This window comes from Castor canadensis, chromosome 1 (genome assembly GCF_047511655.1).
Source record: "Castor canadensis chromosome 1, mCasCan1.hap1v2, whole genome shotgun sequence".
NCBI classification, from domain to species: Eukaryota; Metazoa; Chordata; class Mammalia; order Rodentia; family Castoridae; genus Castor; species Castor canadensis.
In genome coordinates this window covers 186163139-186185183 of record NC_133386.1, presented here as the reverse complement: position 1 = coordinate 186185183, position 22045 = coordinate 186163139, and the positions used below count along the sequence as shown (strand labels likewise).

The 22045-nt window shown below is 33.7% G+C and overlaps 1 protein-coding gene and 1 pseudogene across 2 annotated transcripts; both read left to right on the top strand.

Moving 5' to 3' along the window:
* Window positions 1–12253: 12253 nt before the first annotated feature.
* On the top strand, window positions 12254–14571 carry LOC141421588 (olfactory receptor 5W2-like). Of its 2 annotated transcripts, none has more exons than XM_074068087.1 (2): window positions 12254–12918; window positions 14310–14571. In XM_074068087.1, exons 1-2 carry the CDS (start codon window positions 12254–12256, stop codon window positions 14569–14571), a joined length of 927 nt encoding a protein of 308 aa, XP_073924188.1. The 2 variants fall into 2 exon arrangements, with proteins under 2 accessions (XP_073924188.1, XP_073924179.1); XM_074068078.1 differs by having other exon boundaries at window positions 12254–12921; window positions 14304–14571.
* Window positions 14572–17774: 3203 nt separating this feature from the next.
* LOC141413891 (olfactory receptor 5W2-like) lies at window positions 17775–18706 on the top strand (annotated as a pseudogene).
* The last annotated feature ends 3339 nt before the right edge of the window (window positions 18707–22045 follow it).

Sequence of the window (22045 nt, the reverse complement as noted above, 5' to 3'; positions counted from 1 at the left end):
TTAGATTTAGAGACTTGTGGTTGTTCAGATGAATAACAAAATTTAAAATATCTTATAATAATAAGTAAACATCTCTTAGAAGAATAAAAAAGATGAAATTGTTCATATGAATATTGGTTATTGATGAATAAAACAATTATTTGTAACTTTAGGACAATTGAAATACAGAGTTTATGTTCTTATAGGAAATGGGGAAAATAAGGATGTGTGCTATTCTGGGATTATGCATATGAAAACAAATACTGAAGACAGTGAAATGAGTTGTACTATTAATTTAGTTAGGCAATGCTGGGATTTGAACTTGCACTTTGCCCTTGCTAGGCAAATTGTCTACCACTTGAACCAGACTCCAAGCCATTTTCCTTTAGTTTATTTTTCAGGTAGAAATTCTCATTTCTGGTCAGACAGGTCTCAGACTGTGATCTTCCTATCTCTGCCTCTGGTGTGGCTAGGATTACAGACATGTACAAACTTGCTCAGCCATGACGAGAACTTCTGACTAATTCATTCCATCAGATAAAACTTGAAGAAAACAAAGCAGAACACAATTTTTCCACAGTGCAGAGTTTGTCCTGCTGGTATTCTCTGACCTTGCAAATCTCAGAGGGTTTCCATCTGGGGAGTTTGCTCTTGTTTTACAATTACTTGAACAGGAAGCAATTAATAATGATCATAACCAGGCTTCATCCTGAAATGCAGAACACAGCTTTATTAATGCCCAAGAAATTGAAAATTAAAACCTCAATGCAATATTATGACTTGCCCTTTATTTAAACACAATATGAACTTGTGACTGATACACTCAAAGATATACTCAAAAATATTCACTGTTGCATCATTTGTAGTAACTTAAAATTGTAAACAACACAAATATAGTCAACATTCTAGATAAGAATTTAAACAGGGTTATTCAGTGTGTGTTTTAGAGTTTTCAGACTATAAACTCCCTACTTTTCACACTAAATGGTTATTAACGTTATTCAAGAGTTCTTGTATAATGGTTCTTCTTTTCTACCAGTATTGGATGAAAGATGTCTCACTTTCTGGCAAAATAGTTTAATCTATAATAATTTTCCCTTAGGGATTAATATTCTACATGTGATATTAATCATGCTTGATAAATACTGTTTGGGTAGCATGAATTGTGGAAGATACTTTTATTTCATAAATGAAAAGAGCTCAAAGACAGGCAAGGTGGCTCACTCCTGACATCCCAGCTACTTGGGAGACAGAGATAAGAAGACCATGGTTTAAGATCAGTATGGGCAAAAAAAAAAAAAAAGCTGACAGTGGTGGTTTCACACCTGTAATTCCAGCTATATGGGAGTCATAGGTAGGAGGATTGAGGATCAAGGCTGATCCTAAGGGGGGAAAAAAAAAAGAAAACATGCCCTTATTTGATAAAACCGAGGCAAAAAGTCTTGAGGGCATGAATTCAGAGGAAGAGCATTTAACTAGCCAACTGCAAAGCCCTGAGTTCAAACCGTAGCACTACCAAAAAAAATCCTCAAAATATGAGGTGTATTAAATTTTTACTTATTTGTCAAATGTATAATGAAAATTTAGCTGAGTTTTCTTAATGTATACTGTAAAATACAGAAAGATCAACAGCATCCTTTTTCTTCTACACATCCATTCACATCCATTAGTAGCAAGATTAATGTCCTCAACATAAAACAAAAATCCACAATAAAGGCATTTCTCTGATATTGCTAACAATACTTTTACTGCTACTAATTTTTTTACTTTAGATATCCCCCATCACAAGATGTAAATCTGTCCTCAAAAGTGTGCACTTAGAGACTGGCCAGAGTGACTCACGCCTGCAATCCTAGTTATAGGGGAGTTAGAGATCTAGAGAATCCTGGTCTGAGGTCAGCCTGGGTTCACCTTGGTCTCATTGTGGATCCAGAATGAGCCATAACCTTACTGTTGTTCTTCTCAACCACAGTCTGATGGCAGGTCTTCTCACTGAGGACCAAACAGGCAAATGTACCATCTGTCTTTTTCTGTGTATTTTTTTTTAGCTTTCAACTATATTATTTGCATCACTTATTTTTGTTCTTTATGACTCTCTTGATAGTCAGTATTTTGTATGGCATTTCTTTATAGGTTTATCTGAATTGACGCTGTGAGCCTATTTTCATGTATAGTGTATAGCCTCTAATGGCCCTACTCAGGTATTAAAATTTTTTAATGTACCACTGAAGGCATATGTGGCTCAGAGCCTGGTATCAGAGAACTGTGATTTAAAATTTTTGGCTCACTGAAGTAGGAACCTTTAGTTAGATCATCTCTCCATGAGTACTGCCAGAGCTGTATAGGATATTTCAATCTTGGTTCTTAGGGGTTTACCTATGTCATGATTCTTAAAACTTTATTCATTAAGCTGATTCTGGACCTTCTGAGATGAAGGTCCAGATTCAGCAAAGCTTTTACACTTTATTGATTTCTCTGTGCCCAATGTGTATGCAAGTATTCCCAACATCTGCTCTGAGTTTCCTGCAATGGGTACAAAGTTGCCATCTCTTTGGTTTGATTCTGATGGTAGGAAGAATCTTATTGGAATATCTATTTTTGCTGTTCTATTACATTTTTGATTGTGGTACCATTTTATGTACAGATATTATTTCCTTGGAGCTATGTTCATGTACTTTTAAAAATTTTATTTGACACAAAATAGTCTCTGCCAAGATCACCATATTATACATTTTTATTAATATATCTTAGTTGCACAAAATAAAGTATTATATTTAGATCTTTCCATTATGTATGTGCTGTGCTTTGGTCATGTTCACTTCCTGGGTCCTTCTGTCTTACCTTTATCACTTTTCTCCATCCTCTTTCACCACCTTAGTAGGACCCTATTTTACTTTTATAACCCTGCTTTTTTTTTATCTTAAATTTCAAAAGTGAGATAAATCATGTGACACTGTGACACATTTTTTCAATCTTGGGAAGTCTTTATTATTTCAGCTAACATGATTATTCCCAGTTTTATCCATTTTATAGCAAATAGAATAAATTCATTCTTTTTTATGACTGAGTAAAACTCCATCACAATTGCTTTTGAGAACATACTTAGGGCATTCTCCATTATCTCAGTCAAATTATGAGTCTTTAGGAAAAAAAGTACACAACACTCCAACCAGAAATAACCCAAAAAGCTGTACCACAAATTGGGGGAAGATATTTGCAATTCATATGTGACAAATGATTATTATCCTAAATATGTAAAGAACTCCTAAAAAACACTAAGGAAGCAAAAAAAAAAAAAATACCAAAAGAAAATTAGGTGAAAGACATGAACAAGCATTTCATGGAAGAAGAGAACTGAATGGCCAATAATGACTTCAAAGTGTGCTCAATCTCATTATTCTTCAGAGAAATGCATATTAAGACTATAGAGAAGTGCCATGCTATACACAATCATTTGGCAAAGGGAAGACGGCTGGCAACTTTTGATCCTGATGCAGTATTACAAAGTCTCACATGCTCCTGCTGGGAATGAAAGCAGGCAAAGCCACTTAAGAAAACAGCTTAGCACTGACTTATTAAGTTTAACAAGTGCATAGTGTTTGATCTAACAACTCTAGATCTAGAATCCCCTACTCAGGGATTTCCAAGGAGTCACATGAGAATGCACACGGCAGCCTCATTTGTGATAACACGAAAATGAGAAGTCAATCAAATAGCCGTGCGTGGCAAAATAAAAAAACTAAGTTGTTGTATAGTCATACAATGGAAAACTATACATCAGGGAAAAATTAATGAACTATAGCAAAACATCCACATGGGCAAGGATTAGACACATAGATTAGAGTGTGGTTTTGTTTTTATAAAGCTTGAAAATGAGTAAACTATACAATGTATTCTCTGGGGCTCTATGCATACATGGTAAAACTACCAGCAAGAAATGCAAATTTCAGAGGAATATTTGTGCCTAAGAGGGAGGTAGGGATGTAGCTGCAGAGGAGCTAATTTACCAAGGGACTCAGTGGTATTTGTTGTACATTACGAATGTTTGTCATACTTCTACAACTTTCTGACTTTGATAGCAATATGTATATTGCTTTGTACAAATCAATACTACATAGAATAAGAAGATGCAGAATCAAGCAGAAAAAAAAAAAAAGATATTTGTCACTCAGAGATACCAACACCCTTCTCTCTGAAACCTCTGAATAGACTGCCTTTCATGACAAAGGGACTTTGTATATGTCGCTAATATTTTAAATCTTAAAATAGGGAGATTATTCAGGTAGGGCCCACTTAAACCAATGAACCCTTAAAAGTTAAAGAGCAGGAAAGAAGGGTTGACTTTAGACAGAAATGGAAGCAAATAAAAGAAAGCATGAATAATACTCCCTGTTGTTGGCTGTGATGGTCAGATTTATGAGTCAACTTTCCTTTCTAGAGCAAGCCAGATATTTTGTCCACAATACTATGGGTCTTCCTGTGAGGCTACCTGTATAAAATGAACATTTAAGTGAAAGACTGAATAATGTATGCTGCCCTTCCTAATGAAGAGAACCTTATCCAGTCAGTTGAAGGCCTGAATAGGACAAAGGGTCTGACCTTTCCCTGTGTAACCAGGACCTGTCTGCTTGACTGCCTGTAAACCAGAATAACAGATTGGCTTTGCCTTTGCAAATCAAATCAGTAGGGGCATCTTGGTTGTTTCCATAACTTGGCTATTGTGAGTAGCACTGCAATAAACATGGGTGTGCAGATGCCTTTGAAGTAACCTGTGCTGCATTCCTTTGGGTATATCCCCAGGAATGGGATTACTGGATCATATGGCAGATCTGTGTTTAGATTTTTAAGAAGCTTCCAAATTTTTTTCCAGAGTGGTTGCACCAGCTTGCATTCCCACCAGTAGTGTATGAGGGTTTTTTTTTTCCCCATGTCCTTGCCAGCACTTGTTGTTGGTGGTGTTTTTGATGATGGCTATTCTCGTAGGGGTGAGGTGAAATCTTAGTGTGGTTTTGATTTGCATTTCCTTTATAGCTAGAGATGGTGAGCATTTTTTTCATGTGTTTTTTGGCCATTTGAATTTCTTCTTTTGAGAAGATTCTGTTTAGTTCAGTTGCCCATTTCTTTATTGGCTCATTGATTTTAGGAGAGTTTAGTTTCTTAAACTAAACTGGTTATCAGTCCCTTGGTCTGATGTATAAGTTGGCAAATATTTTCTCCCACTCTGTGGGTGGTCTCTTCGTTTAGAGACCATTTCTTTCGTTGTGCAGAAGCTTTTTAATTTTATGAAGTCCTATTTGTCCATCCTTTCTCTTAGTTGCTTGGCTACTGGGGTTCTCTTTAGGAAGTCTTTGCCTATACCTTTTATTTCCAGAATGTTTCCTCTGGTAGCTTTCTCATGTATTTGATAAGACATCTGCATTTCTTTATTTGAAAACTTTCTTTTCAGTTCTTTTGCCCTCCCAATGATTGGATTATTTCTTTATTGTGGTTCATTTTGTGAAGTTCTTTGCATAGTCTAGATATTTATCCCACGTATGATCAATACCTGGAAAGTGTATTTGCCATGCTTTGTCTCTTTATTGTTGTTTCCTTTGCTGCACAGAAGCTTTTTGGTTTGATACAGCATAGCTTTTCACTTCTTGCTACTTTTTCTGCAAAATGGTGTATAATGTAATCATTAACAAGAAAAAGAAACAAAGAACTAGATCATCATTTTAAGCCAAATAAGCCAGACTTAGTAAGATAAGTATCACATATTTTCTCTTATCTGTGGAATCTAAAATAGGGAAAATCATGTACTAAGGTTAGAGCCAGTTTATAAGGATCTACAAAAAGACCAAGGGAATATGAAAAGGACTAGTGGGAGGGAAGAGTGGGGGAAAATTTCCATTATAGGGGAGATATTACCAAAGTTCCTTATAAGGCATAATGAAACACACTGTTTTGTACAACTAATATTCAAGTAAAAATCCTTTGATTATCAGCAATACCAAGAAAATATATTTTAAAGACTTTAGTTATTGATAAAATTATGAACTTGAGCAAATATAAAACAGCTCCTGCCTTCATAAGTAGCATTGTGGTTGTTAGACTTGCCTGAGTGTCACAAAACTTCAGTTTTTGTGCATCCAAAACCAAAAATCACTGACTTGTATCAAAAAAGGTGGAGCAGCACATTTATCAATCAGAATTGAATCTGGAAAGTAATCCACAGTGGGACATTTTTCTGATATAGATTCTGCAGGAATTTGAAATGCCTTTGTTTACATAACAATTTTGTTATAAGTAAGAGAGAACCAAAAGCATGCCTGTGTACTTAATAGCCTGGATTTATTTATTTTCTATCCAATGATATTCTTGTTATGTATTTGGGGAGAATTATGGGATGAATCTGATCAAAGCTCATAATGTTCACGTATGGAAATACCACAATTAAAAAAACCCTTTTGTATAACTCTTTATCAAAACAAAATTGGAAAAAAGAATTAGTAAATCATACTATTTTCTTGTTAATCAGTTTAAAGTAAAATCTGAGATTTGCTTTTTTTCCCTACCTTTACTCTCTTGCCTCTTTTCTCCTTTTCACATGTCTCTAAACAGTATTCGCACAATAAATAAAGGAATGATCAATATGAGTTCTGAAAAGCACGTCATCTTTTCTTCCCAGTATGTATGGAATTCATTTCTTCTTCATCTCAGCCTATCTAACAGAGTGCACACTATCAATGTTCTAATCTCTCTCATGTTTATTCTCATGCACATCTTAAAACATACCTGAATTTTGTTCATGCATGTTAAAAACATGTTGAATTAACTATGTGCTATTAATCTAAGCATAAAAGTCTTTGTGGAAAATTATAGGGTAAATAACACAACTCTACCTCATGAAGAGTTCATGTATCCTGACTTTGAAGTCAGGATCTAGTGTTCCAATTCTTCTTTCTCCATAGCTTCACTGTCAAAAACTTTTAACTAATTATGCATTTTCACCACAGTCAATTTAGACTTTGAGTTTTGGTACAACTGAATAAAAATAATGTGTTTCCCTCCAGTTTAGATTCAAAAGAAAAGAACACAGTTAATTTGTATTCATGTGGACTTTTCTCCAGTTCAATATAGACATATAAGCTGGTTACTCTGGTGCTTGCCTGTTGTCCCTACCACTTAGGAAGCTGAGGCAAGAGGATCTGGGATAAGAGGTCAATTTGGAAACATAGTTTCCAAAAACTGTGTTCATAAATACAGAAATACAGAGAGATAGAAATATACACATTGTTTATGAAATACAGACACTAATTCTAATAGAATTAATATGCTGATACTGTATTATGTGCATGCCTAAAGCATCATTTGTACTAAACTATGTCCAGAAATGGCATTTGATCTTAAGGCAGGATATAATTTTGTGATTAAGTAAAAAGAATTGAATTTTGCTTCTTTCTGTTTTTTCTGCTACATTTTGCAATATGATTTCCAGTATAAATTTAACAAACAAACATAAATTTATGAAGTGCAGAATACAGATGTAGTTATCAAAGACTTACTTCCATGCTGCTTATTAATTGTTGGAATAATGTTTATATCTTTTCAGATGTAGAAAAAATACTCTTGTTTCTGGATTGTTAGCCCACATGATTTGCCTATGAATTCCATTCATAACATACAAATTTGCAATATATAGTGTGTATACATTATGTGTAATATTTACTTCACATATGTTAAATTTTATAACATATAGCACCTATGTTTATATGTGATATAGGAATAACAATAAATATTGCTTATCAACTCTCAAGCAGAATTGAAGCACTAGTATAATTACATATAGAAACAAATAAAACACATCCTTCTCCATCTTTAATTCAAATGTGCGTGGATGCATACAGAGCACATATTCAGACAAAAGTGCACAACTGACCTGTGTCTAGATATATAGGTATTGCATCTGGCAAGTAAAGGTCGTCATATGAAATGTACTCTTTCATATATGGTTCCCTCTAGTTACAATTATTTTGAGATTTTGCATGGGGTTGAAGTTTTCAATAGATCTTTCCTTTTATTGATGCAATGTTAATTCAGTATATGAACATACTGCAATTTGTGTCCCTTTATTACACTTAAGTATTTTTATTTGTGTATGTAAATTATACAAAGGGTTTCACTGTGATATGCCTACATAAGCTTTGATTAAATTCACTTCCCTCTATTAATATTTCATATTCTATCTCCCTGTTATCAATTTTAATGGGTTTCATTATTTTAGTTTCATTCATGAGTATAAAGTGCTTCAACCATATTCAGTTTTCTGATACAAAGAAAGTTGATAAAATCACTCATTTGTTAACCATTATGCATATCATTTAATATCTCTTAAGTACATAGATTGTAATTAACTGTGAGTTAAAGTGTTGTATAATAGGGCAGGAATATATTGATGTTCATTTTTTCCAAATTGCATTCTAAAATGAACATAACATTTTACATAACAACCAGCGGTGCATGTGTGTTCAGATTATTCAATTTTTCCACTAACAATGGCTATTACTACTTATTTAATTTGTGTGAGTTTTTATTATCAGTATGTCACAGTATCCCATGTTGGCTTTAGTCCTTATTTTCCTAAGAACTAGGGATCTTGAGTATTTTTTCATATGTTAGATTTTATCTGTTTAAACTTTTTCTTAGTTTTATTTACCTGCTTGTTTATTTATTATTGAGTCTTTTGTCAGCTATATGGTTTGAAATTTATCTTCTTCAGACTGTGAAGATACCTACAAATACATACAAATGGGTGTACAGGTATATGTGTAACACATATGTACTGCACATATCTAAAATATATTACATTTATGTATACAAAGAATAATACTAAAAATTTCAAAATAAAGTTTCTTCCTGATTATAGTCCATTCTACTGTTCCAGATACATTTTTCTATATAAATACTACCATAACATATTTAGCTTAAAATAAATTTTACTAGGCAACTTCACTGCTCTGGTTATGTTGCCTGAGGTCACATTGTGGCACTCAGCTGAGGGATGAGACAGGTTGTAGCTGATACTCACTTGAAAATGCAGTCTAGCAGGCCCTCTTTTCCTCAGTATGTATTTTCTGAGTGGCTCAGATTATTTACCCTGAATGTAATTTTGGTTATAGATAGCACTTCTTGCCTCTCACAAACTAATTGCTTAAAGGTTATAATAAGCATCACATAGAGGTGTCTGTGCCTCTATTCTGCTGGTCAAAGCCATTAAATGACAGCAAATTTATAACAGGAATATAAATAGGCAACATTTCTCTGACAGAGGTGAGCCCATAAGTGTACAGTCATCTTCAATCTTCTCAAAATGTAATACCCATTGAAGAATTCTGAAATTTCTCATTGCAAATTATTACTCTTAGTTTTTAGCATTTTAATGAACAGTTCAGTATGTGTGGTCTTATATTTTTGCTGCTCATATACGTAAAAGATGCACTGAAAGAAGCAATGCTTGAACATCACACAAAAAGACTGACAGCTTTGTAATCAGTCCATTAAGGAAACATGATTACCTCTGGGTATTTGATATAACCCCGGCTGACCTGATACCCCAGTGGGAGACCAGATTCAAACAACATGGAGAATTTTATCACTATCCAGCTGTGAGGATATTTGCAGAATATAAAAGTCATGCTTTTAGTAAGTCTCAATTTTGTGAAGAAGAATATGGATAGTACTAAATAAAATTATATTAGGAAAAAATTGGATCTCCATTTTAAAGAAAAATCACTGTTTATATAAAATCCTTAAATGTATCATCTTTGCATATATAAATCATGCTGGTAAAGAAAAACTTCCAAAGCCAGTGTAATTCTTCTCTGTGTTTACAACTTTTCAATATAAAATGCCTAAAATAGTTGAAGATGAATACTTAGTAATTACCTTTATGAATTTTTACAAGGGACTGTAGGGGATAAAAAAAATAAGCATAGAAGTCTTCCTATATTCTTAAGTGTAATAGAAAGAATGCTTTAAAAAAGTTACACAAAATTAAAATGCTTCACTTAGAGAATATAGTATACTATTAAAATAATAAAATCAATGAAATGTGGACAGGTTTCATGCAGTTGACAGATGACAATATGACAATTCTGAATGAAAAAAAGTGGACTTTAAAGTGTCCATTGCCATGAATGTCCGTAACACTATTACATGAAGTAGGCAAAACAATGAAGCAACACAATGTCCCCTAACTGACTAATGGATGAACAAATGATGTGATATCCAAAACATGAAAGAGAAAGAAATTCTGAAACTTGCCATAATATGTATAGATTTCAAAAACATTATAAATGAAAGATTGACACCAAAGCACACATACTGTATCACTCTTTTACATGTAATGCTGAAAATAGATGAACACATGTACCAGAAGGTACTGAAAGGAGAAGGTAAATTGACCACAACCCTGTATGTATTTCTTACTAAGAAAATGAATGTCTATGAAGTAAATTCTAATAAAGAATGCACTCTTTTGTAAGTATTGTAAAAACTAAACAAATGTTTACTTTAAAAGTGGAGATCCTATGGTATAAAAATTAAAAGCAATAATCCAATAAGATGGTGAAAGATAGTATTTCAAATATGGAAGAAGTAAAACAGGGGAACAGAATAGGAAATGATTAAATGCTATTTGAGTTCAATTAGTTTCTGCCTTTTCAAGACAAGTATGATATTTAATATATAGGTCCTACACATTTTATAGTGTATATTTAATTTCTAGTTTTCATTCTGATGTAAATCACTTTGTTGAGTAAACTTAAGAATCAAGCTCAACGTTTTCTTAAGATGCTCATGCATTCACAGGGGAAAGTATACAACTCGAAGTGTAATTAGTCACATGTTTGTATAACAACAAAGCCTAGGGGAAATCTCTTCAGAGATTTAAGTTCCAAATGCTATTTGGTATAAGAAAATACCATCTGGCTAGCATTCTGTTACCAAAGAAGTGCTCATCTCAGGTAAGGTCAGAGTTTCAAATTTAAAAAATTATAACTGAAAAATACCTCTTAGGAAAAAAACTGATCCATTCGTAAATGGATCATTTTATTCCAGCTTACTTAGGTCAATAAAATCTAAAGCCTAAACCAAAAATGTTCTTTTCTTCTCAGAACTGGAAGATTTTGACTTCTTGATAATTCCAAGATTTGCTGTAATGTTAATAAGATAAACAGGTAGAAGCATGGTGAAAAGGGTTACTTTGATGTTTGTGTCAAATGGATCATTTTATTCCAGCTTACTTAGGTCAATAAAATCTAAAGCCTAAACCAAAAATGTTCTTTTCTTCTCAGAACTGGAAGATTTTGACTGGACTTATTAGTATCCACAAAGTAATACTTAGAAAACTATAAAAAGAGGGCTGATGGGTAAGAAACAGCAAAAAAGTGAATTTGATATAATGTACTTTGATACATATTGAAATTTGCAATGTAAACCCTTTGTGCAATCAATACAAATTAATTCAAACTGCAGAAAAATAAGGTTTTACTTAGTTTCATCTAGTATAGGCTCATAAGCAAGCATTTTCTCATTTTATCACTGTGTAGGTAAACACATGAATTTAAGAATTTTTTTGTTTATTTCTTTGTTCAATTAATAGATGATTGATTAAAAATAGCAATATCTGAAAATTCAACTCCATGTGAGCCACATACCATAGTCACTTAGGCCAAATAGACATAAAAAATTCCACACATATCCATCTACCGTGTTTGATTTGCCAAATTGCAATAAAAATTATATGAAATGCAAGTACATTATATATTGATTGACCACATATACTTAAAGAAGAGAAGCCTAAATACCTCTGAAATTGCCTTTAATCCTATTGCGATTTTTTAAAGGAAACTGTCCATTCAAAATCTGATATGAGGCAAATATTTGTGTTAAATTATGATTTTTCCACTTTTATTTTAGCATTACTCTTTGAATGATCTTAATGTTTTGACCTTAGACTACACCCTTCCCCAAAATACACAATGAGATTTGTGGAAAACTACAATCCAATTCAAGAGGAAAAAAATAACTATTTCATATCTCCTCAAATAAACGAAATATATTTTTTTAAATTAAGCAGCAGTGAAGGGGGTATTTTTTTTCTGAAGAGAATAAAAGATAAGACAGACACAAACTCTGGTGATCTTTATGGATATTTCACTGGTGTGAGGAAGAGCTAAATATGTACCTAACTTCTTTTGATTTTGTTTATTAAAGTTTACACAAGAACTAGAAGATGGACAAAGGAAATTGCTCCTCCTTCAATGAATTCATTTTCTTGGGAATTACTAGTGACACAAACATCAAAGTAACCCTTTTCACCATGCTTCTACCTGTTTATCTTATTAACATTACAGCAAATCTTGGAATTATCATTTTCATCATAATGGATTTCCAGCTTCACACACCAATGTATTTTTTCCTCAGCCACCTCTCTTTCCATAACCTCTGTTATTCCACAGCAGTTGGACCCAAGATGATGGTGGATCTATTGGCAAAGAAGAGATCGATTCCTTTTCTTGGCTGTGCTCTACAATTTTTCATCTTCTGTATCTTTGCAGATGCTGAGTGTCTACTGCTGGCAGTGATGGCCTTCGACAGGTACATGGCCATAAGCAGCCCCTTACTGTATACAGTCCACATGTCCAGCACGGTGTGTGTCTCTCTTGTGGTTGGAGTTTACCTGGTGGGAATGGCAGATGCTTTGACACATACAACACTGACATTCCACTTATGTTTCTGTGCATCTAATGTGATCAACCATTTCTTCTGTGATATGCCTCCACTCTTTCTCCTTTCCTGTTCTGACATAGAAATCAATGAACTGGCATTATTTACTATTTTTGGCTTTATTGAACTGAGCACCATTTCAGGAGTTCTTGTCTCTTATTGTTATATTGTATTATAATACAATATTATAATACAATACTGATATTGTATTATCAGTCTTAAAAATCTGCACTGCAGCACAGCAACTAAGAGATAGCATAGATAAATGGGACCTCATAAAACTAAAAAGCTTCTGTTCATCAAAAGAAATGGTCTCTAAACTGAAGAGAACACCCACAGAGTGGGAGAAAGTATTTGCCAACTATACATCAGACAAAGGACTGATAACCAGAATATACAGGGAACTTAAAAAACTAAATTCTCCCAAAACTAATGAACCAATAAAGAAATGGGCATGTGAACTAAACAGAACTTTCTCAAAAGAAGAAATTCAAATGGCCAGAAAACACATGAAAAAATGCTCACCATCTCTAGCAATAAAGGAAATGCAAATTAAAACCACACTAAGATTCCACCTCACCCCTGTTAGAATAGCCATCATCAGCAACACCACCAACAACAGGTGTTGGTGAGGATGCGGGGAAAAAGGAACCCTCTTACACTGTTGGTGGGAATGTAGACTAGTACAACCACTCTGGAAAAAAATTTGGAGGCTACTTAAAAAGCTGGACATCGATCTACCATTTGATCCAGCAATACCACTCTTGGGGATATACCCAAAAGACTGTGACACAGGTTACTCCAGAGGCACCTGCACACCCATGTTTATTGCGGCACTATTCACAATAGCCAAGTTATGGAAACAGCCAAGATGCCCCAGCACTGACGAATGGATTAAGAAAATGTGGTATCTATACACAATGGAATTTTATGCAGCCATGAAGAAGAATGAAATGTTATCATTCACTGGTAAGTGGATGGAACTGGAGAACATCATTCTGAGTGACGTTAGCCTAGCTCAAAAAACCAAAAATCATATGTTCTCCCTCATATGTGGACATTAGATCAAGGGCAAACACAACAAGGGGATTGGACTATGAGCACATGATAAAAGCGAGAGCACACAAGGGAGGGGTGAGGATAGGTAAGACACCTAAAAAACTAGCTAGCATTTGTTGCCCTTAACGCAGAGAAACTAAAGCAGATACCTTAAAGCAACTGAGGCCAATAGGAAAAGGGGAACAGGTACTAGAGAAAAGGTTAGATCAAAAAGAATTAACCTAGAAGGTAACACCCACGCACAGGAAATCAATGTGAGTCAATGCCCTGTATAGCTATCCTTATCTCAACCAGCAAAACCCCTTGTTCCTTCCTATTATTGCTTATACTCTCTCTACAACAAAATTACAAATAAGGGCAAAATAGTTTCTGCTGGGTATTGACGGGGGGGGGGGGCTGGGGGGAGGGAGGGGGCGGAGTGGGTGGTAAGGGAGGGGGTGGGGGCAGGGGGGAGAAAAGAACCAAGCCTTGTATGCACATATGAATAATAAAAGAAAAATGAAAAAAAAAATCTGCACTGCTGAGGGCAGGTTCAAAGCTTTCTCCACCTGCACCTACCATTTAACTGCAGTTGCAATTTTCCAAGGAACTATGCTCTTCATGTATTTCCGGCCAAGTTCTGCTTATTCCCTAGATCAAGACAAAATGAGCTCACTGTTCTACACTCTTGTCATTCCCATGCTGAATCCTCTAATTTATAGCTTAAGGAACAAGGATGTGAAAGAGGCTCTTGAAAAACTGAAAAATAAACTGTATTTAAAATAATTGCATCTTGTCTAGATACACACATATTCACAGTAATGGTTGTTTATAATGAAATTATATTGGTTGACATTTAAGAAATGAAGTGTTATCCCGTAGTTTAATTTAATAAAATGTGACTGTACTGGTGTTTAATCACAAAGAAATGTAGATCTTCAAACACTTGATGATTCATTATTTGTCAATATGGAAAATTTTCCTTATCCTTCCAATTGTGCTTTAGTTTTATTTGTTTATTTTTTCCTTTACCTTCTATCATGCCACTGTTTAGTGGATTTTTACTAGTTACCTTTTTGCATATTTACATATCCTATATTTCATTACAAATCCAGTAATTTATGTCCTAGTGAATTTTAATATCCAGAGAAAGTAGCAGACTTTAAATGAACACTTCAATAATTCATAATGAGCCACAAAAATGTATTGTAACATAAAGACTGTAGAATATAATCCAAAGCAAAATGTTCAACTCTAGTGTGCTACAGAGAGGCCTCACAGGACAAAGGTATTAGGTTTAGAATTGAAAAGGTGAATGCTGGACAGAAGAATGTACTGTAGCCGGAAGGTTTAAAAAAATAGAGAATTTTGGGGGTAGATAGATCCCTGATATGTGGAAAGCAATAATGGGGTCCACACTTAGGACTTCATGCTTGCTAGGCAGATAGTCTACCACTTAAACCATGTCCTAAGCCCTTACCCACAATCTTTTCACATTGCTCATAGGAACACTGCTATGATTCATCTCAGCATCTATTGAGATCCTACCCTAAAACTGATGGCATCAGGGAGGTAATAAATTCATCACAGCAGAGCCTTTGTAAAATGGTTTTTTGCCCTTAAAAAACAAGCCTGGAGATATTCATAATCCACTCTCCACAAGGAGGGAACAATTAAGAGTAATAGATGGGATGAATTTGATCAAAGCACTTACATGCATTATGGATATACCCCAATCAAACTCCTTTGTATAATTAATATCTGCTAATGAAACATCTATTTAGCTTCATATTGTCTTCATTTGTTAAATGTAGTGGATTGAACTAAAGAAAAAAAAATTAGCTTCCCATAAAAGGATGACCAAAAATACCATACTCTGATCCTGTAAATTTCTCTCTAAAACTATGAAGACAAATTCCAGTATGTGGAAGTATTTTAAGCAATTTATGACTGAAGTAGATGTTTGGGCAGATGTTCCACATTGGCTGTTCTAAGGTGGGATTCTAAAGAATTGTGGAATACAGCATCAAAGGCTTGCTTGATCCTAGAGTGACTAGTGCAAACTTCACCTTTTTATTCCCCATAAATATCTCCAAATTGCAACCTTTTTTCTTATCAAGTGGTTACTGGTAGCAAGTATTGTTGTCCAAATACCATCCAGGAGGTGACTTTTGACAAAGTTAGTAGTTTAGTTTATTATTTATATCTTAACTCTGTCCTTCATCCTTGCTACTATAATATTTAAATACAAGAATACTAAAGAAATGGCATGATTGGCTATATGTGATACAAATTCTCCATTAATCTTCTTTTACTTAAAGAATGAATTAATATAAGTTATTTACAATGCTTTTTCCTGGGGTCATATTGTATTTCTATGAGTTATGAATATATTACCATTTAAAACAATTTCAATATTGGGATAAGTTTGAGAAATATGAGTTACTTTGTATTTGTACAAAAAATTGTACTCCATAAGTAGTCTTTTTGACCTGAAAACAGTAGCAATGATGCGAGGAAGGTATTCTCACAAAGGTAAAAAATTTAAATTGCAGCTGTTGTGAAATTATTGCAGTATTCTCAAGGGAAAAGTCTGAGGTAGGACTTTAATTCATCATGTTACATAACACAAAACAGTGAAGACGAGGGTTTAGGAAATTTAAGACCTGAAAGTCACTAGGTGAAAACAAAACATGATCTACATATCGTTCAGGTATTGGGATAAGGGCAGAAAAAATTGCCCACATAAGTTAGGTTTCTGAATCATCATATAGATAAAATAAGATTTTACTTTCATTGGAAAAATGAGGAATAAAGTATTGAGGAATTTATAAGCATTATACACTTTCTCAGTTTAGCATATTCTGCAATCTAATGACTAAATGATTTTATCTTGATAGATACATTTGACTGACCTCATTTGTGATTTTGGTAAATATTGTATAATTTTTGTGTATTCATATATTAATAAGGATTCATGTGTAAACACGCTTTTAAAATCACTCTGCAAGCAGAATAAATTTACAATTTAAAAATTTTTAATTTTTCTAGTTTTACTGTAAATAACCATAATGCACACTACACAAATACCAGCATGTACAAACTCAAGTCCATTTGAAACACATACTGTACTTTAGTTTAGAAGTCACGAGTCAGACTGCCATCTGCATTCCAAATTTTATATATAAATAACATAAAAACACACACTTCCTGACATGTGCACATAAATGTAAACATAAATAAAGGAAACAGAATCTTATATACAGTAGAAACCATTTCCTGTCTTTCCATTTCCATTTTAATGTAAAATTCAAATGAAGCGTATTTGTGATAGGCTGTGATTTCCCTTATAACATCTGTTTGTTTTCTAGAAATTTGTCTTTTGGAATCAGGTGAATTATACAAAGGAATTATGAAAACTATGAAAAATCAGTGTTGACAGTGGTAGAATAGCTCAACAATATATATTTGACTTTTTAAGAAACCCTGGACACTAAAGACATTATCATAATAATATTCGTGTACCAAATTATACTCTATATCATTCTCAGGTATAAAAAATAATTTGTATTTCTGGAACAATGAACTATTTGTAGTCCTATACATCAAGCATATGAAGTGTTTAATCTTAACATTTTCTAGCTCTTTAATATCAGCTTGGATTGGATAGCAGCTTTTAATTTATTCTAATGTATTATTTGAGAATGGATGTTATTGTCCATGAAATGACACATATTTCAGGAATTATATGCAAATTACAATCAGAGATGATAAATGTGTACATATGGCATTTTTTATGTTTTAATGATAATGCCCCTTTGACACTGATACATTCCTAGGCTATTTTATATGGGAAAAGACAACAATTTATAGACAAAAATCATCTTCTGCTTCATAATAATACTTGTTGGATGTGGAGAACCATCATCCCTAATCTATCATCCTATTAATAGTTTTCTAACAGATTACAAAAAAAAGAGCAAAGAAGAATGGATATTGGAAATTGTTCAACACCAACTGAATTCCTTCTTTTAGGAATTACCAATAATCCTTGGATGAGAGTGGTTCTGTTCACTGTGTTTCTACTTATATCCCATTATTCTCATTGCAAATATTGGAATGATCACTTTAATCCAAATAGATTCCAAATTTCACAGTCCTGTGTACATTTTTCTCATACACCTTTCTTTCACTGACCTCCATATTCCTCTACATTTGGGCCCAAGACATTAACGGACCTCCTTTGCCACGAATAAATCAGTTCCCTTTGTTGGCTGTGCCCTGCAGTTCTTCATCTTTTGCATCTTTACGGATGCCGAGTGCATGATGCTGGCAGTGATGGCCTTCGACCGATACAAAGCCATCAGCAACCCTTGCTCTATGTGGTAGACATGTCCAGCATGTACACACTCAACTGTTGGCTGGACTTTACCTGGTGGCAATGGCAGATGCTTTGACACATACAACATTGACATTCTGCTTATGTTTCTGTTGGTCCAATGACCTTAATCATTTCCTCTGTGATGTCCCTCCTCTCCTCTTACTATCTTGCTCAGATACACAGGTCAATGAGCTAGCGATATTCACCATCTTTGGTTTTATTGAACTGAGCACCATTTCAGGACTTCTTGTTTCTTACTGTTATATCATCTCATCAATCTTAAAGATTCATTCTGCTGAGGGGAGGCTCAAAGCTTTCACCACCTGCACATCTCACTTAACTGCATTTGCAATTTTCCAGGGAGCTATATTTTTCATGTATTTCTAGCCAAGTTCTTCTTATTCCCTAGATCAAGACAAAATGAGCTCACTGTTCTACAGTCTTGTGATTCCCATGCCAAACCCTCTAATTTATAGCTTAAGGAACAAGGATGTGAAAAAGGATCTTGAAAAAATTAAATATAGACTATATTCAAAATAATTGTCTAATGTAACATGTACATATATTAATAGTGGTTGTTTTTTGAAATTATATTGCATGACATTTAAGAAAGAAATTGCTGTCCCATGGGTTCATTTAATAAGATATCATTATACTAGAGTTTAATAATAAAGAAGTGTTGCAAAACCTTAAACATGTCATGAGTTTTTGTCTTTAAATAATATGTAGTATTTCTTTATTGTGGAAATTTTCCTGGTCCTTCCAATTGTCCCTAAGTTTCATTTGTTTATTTTTTCATTTAACTTCTATTATGTTAAGATTTAGTAAATATTTTTCTAGAAGACTTTTTTTCATTTTTATATCTTACATTTCATAACCAATTCAGTAATTCATTTCCCAGTGAATTTTATACTCTAAATAAGATAAAAGGCTACAAAAGAACATGCGAATAATTCACAGTGACCCCCAAAACAGTATTAAAATATAAAGACTGTAGGATATAATCCAAGGCAAAACTTCCAACTTCAGTGTGGAGGGGAAAGGCTTCAGTGGATGAAGATATGAAGTCTTACAACTAAAAAGGTGAATGTTAGAGAGAGGAACAGACACTAACCTGATGGTTTGAGAAATGGAGAAGTGTTGAGGTAGACAGGTCCTTGTTACATGGAAAGCAAAACCGGGCTAGGATACAAAAAGCAAATATGAAGACCATGAGAAATACCGCTGTGTGATGAAATTATCATCCATCAACTCCTCCATCATTTCTTCCAGGAAATTTTCCTACCTTCTTTTCTAGTTTACATCCCTAGAAAATATTCATCTTGTTCACAATCACCAACTTAAACCATTATTTAATGTTGTCATAATTCTTACATCATTATCTCCACTAGAAGAATAGAAACATATTTTACTCAAGCATTTGATTCCTCTAATTCAAACCATTATTATGTTTGGAAACAAAGAAGAGAAAAAAATATAATGCCTGACAGCATACCATTTTTGAGTGCTTTTTAAGTGTTGATAAGAAACTGAGGGTATGGCATGTGACAGGCAAACACTCATAAATACATAATGTACCTTTTTAAGAGAGTAGACAAAATAATTGTTAATACTAAGGCAATTAGTCAAAATAAATGGACATTAACTGTATTAAAATTAACAATGATGCATCTACGTCTTTCATATTCATCTTCTTTTGTCTTTTTCTACTTGAAATTTCAGATGTCTTAAGCCATGTCTCAGCTTCTTGATAAAACATGAAAATGGCTATAATACACAGACACTTTTAAATACGCATTACAATTAGAGAAGTTAAAAGTCACTAGATACCTTAGGTTTCTTGATTTTAGTGAGAAATAGTTTTATGACACTTCAGAATACATGTAAAGGCCAAGCAGCACCTTAGCTTTCAAGGTAGGGTGTGGTAAATATGACAATTTAGGAGAAGGCATGAGGGTGCAAAATACCCATGAGAGATACTAACTTCAGATAAAGTGCTTTATTAGCTTCTACCTCTATAATATTTTCTTAATTTGCCTTTAGTCTTCCATTTTTATGGTACCATGTAAAGCCAGTGAAAATCAGGCAGTCTACGGACACAGAAGTAGACTCTCACTAGACACTGAATCTCTCAATGCTGTGATTTGGGACATCCAATCTCTAGAATGTTGAGAAATGATTTTTTTGTTGTTTATAAGATATCCAGTCTATAGTTTTCTAATATAACACATCCTTCTCTCATATATTTGCTTTACTTTATCATTAAAAGAGATATTTGTTTAAATCATTTGCCCATTAATTAATTGGATTATTTCTTCATGGGGGGCACATATCATAAGGATTATAAGTCAACACACAATAGACAGACCTGCACACAAATGTTTATAGATGCACAATTCACAGTAGCCAAGTTTTGGAATCAGACTAGGTATCATTCAGCCACTGAACTGATTTTAAAATTTGGTATATATACACATGGAGTATTATTATTCAGCTATAAAAATCATAAAATTATTTTTCGTAGGAAAATATATGGAACCAGAAATCATCATGTTAAGAGAAATAAACCAGACTCAGAAAGAAATGTGACAGGTTTTCTCTAATATGTAGAATTTAGACCTCCCCAAAATAGATGATTGTCAAGATGTACCTGTTTGGTTGTGGGCAACAAAGGTAATAAGACCAAAGGATAAGGTGATAGGAGGGAAGAATGTGATTGACACACATTATAATTCACATATGAATATAGAATAATGAATCAGTTACAAACTGTATAAAGTGGGGGATGAAGTAATTCAGAGTAATAGAGGTAATAAATCTGATCAAAGCACATTATATGTATATATGGTCATCTCATAATAAAACTTGTATAATTAATATGTGTGAATAACTTATATGCAATTCATATTGGCCCTATTGTTACATGTAGTGGATGTGAACTAAAGAGAAGGAAAATGTGAAAGGCTGATGAAAAATACCATACTCTAATCTTATTGTAACCTTCATTTCTCTGAATTTATGAAGTAAAACTCCATTATTTGGAATAGTTGACTGAAATAGAAGCTTGGGCAGATGGTCCATATTGGCTGTTCTAAGTTGGGGTTACAGACTTCTGGAATACAACACTGAACACTTTACTTTATCCTACAGTGACTACAGCAACCTTGATCTTTTCTTCCTCATCAGTATCTCTAAATTGCATCTTCTTTCTTATCAACCAGTTACTGATGATAAGTATTGTTGTCTAAATATCATCATACTGATGAGTTTTGACAATGCTAGTAGTGCAGTTAATTCTCTGCATCCTAACTCTGTCCTTCAATCTTGCTACTGTAATATCTAAATACAAGAATGAATTAGAAATGTCATGCTTGAGTATATGTAATAAAGGATTTTCTTTTATATGAAAGAGGAACTTAATATAGGCCATTTGCAATGATTTTTCCAAGGGTCATATTTTGTGTCTCTGAGTTCTACTGCCATGTAAATCCATCACAGTATTGCCATAAATTTGAGAAATAAGAATTACAGAATCTTTGTACAAAAAATTCCATTTCATCTCTAGCCTTTTTTTGGACCTGAGAGGAGTATCACTGATGCCAGATAGTTAGTGTCACAAAGGAAAAAACTTGAAATTTCAGTCATTGCTAAATTATTACACTATTCTCAAGGGAAAATTATGAACCAGGGATCCAATTAATCATTATTGACTATTATAAGAGGGTGAAGGCAGAGGTTCAGGTTTAAGTCCCTACAGTCTATAGGTGGAAATGAAGCATAAACTATATATTTTTCAGGTACAAGGGATAAGAGAAGACTTTCTTACCTTGGGTAGGTACTGTATGGCTATGCTTACGTAATAGAGGGAAAATACAATTT

Bases quoted from the DNA above. Each gene is read 5' to 3' on its own strand.
- LOC141421588 (XM_074068078.1), top strand. From the start codon at position 12,254: ATGGACAAAGGAAATTGCTCCTCCTTCAATGAATTCATTTTCTTGGGA. The intron at 12,922-14,303 runs ATAATACAATAT...TAATAAAAGAAA, and splicing joins TCTTATTGTTATATTGTATT to AATGAAAAAAAAAATCTGCA.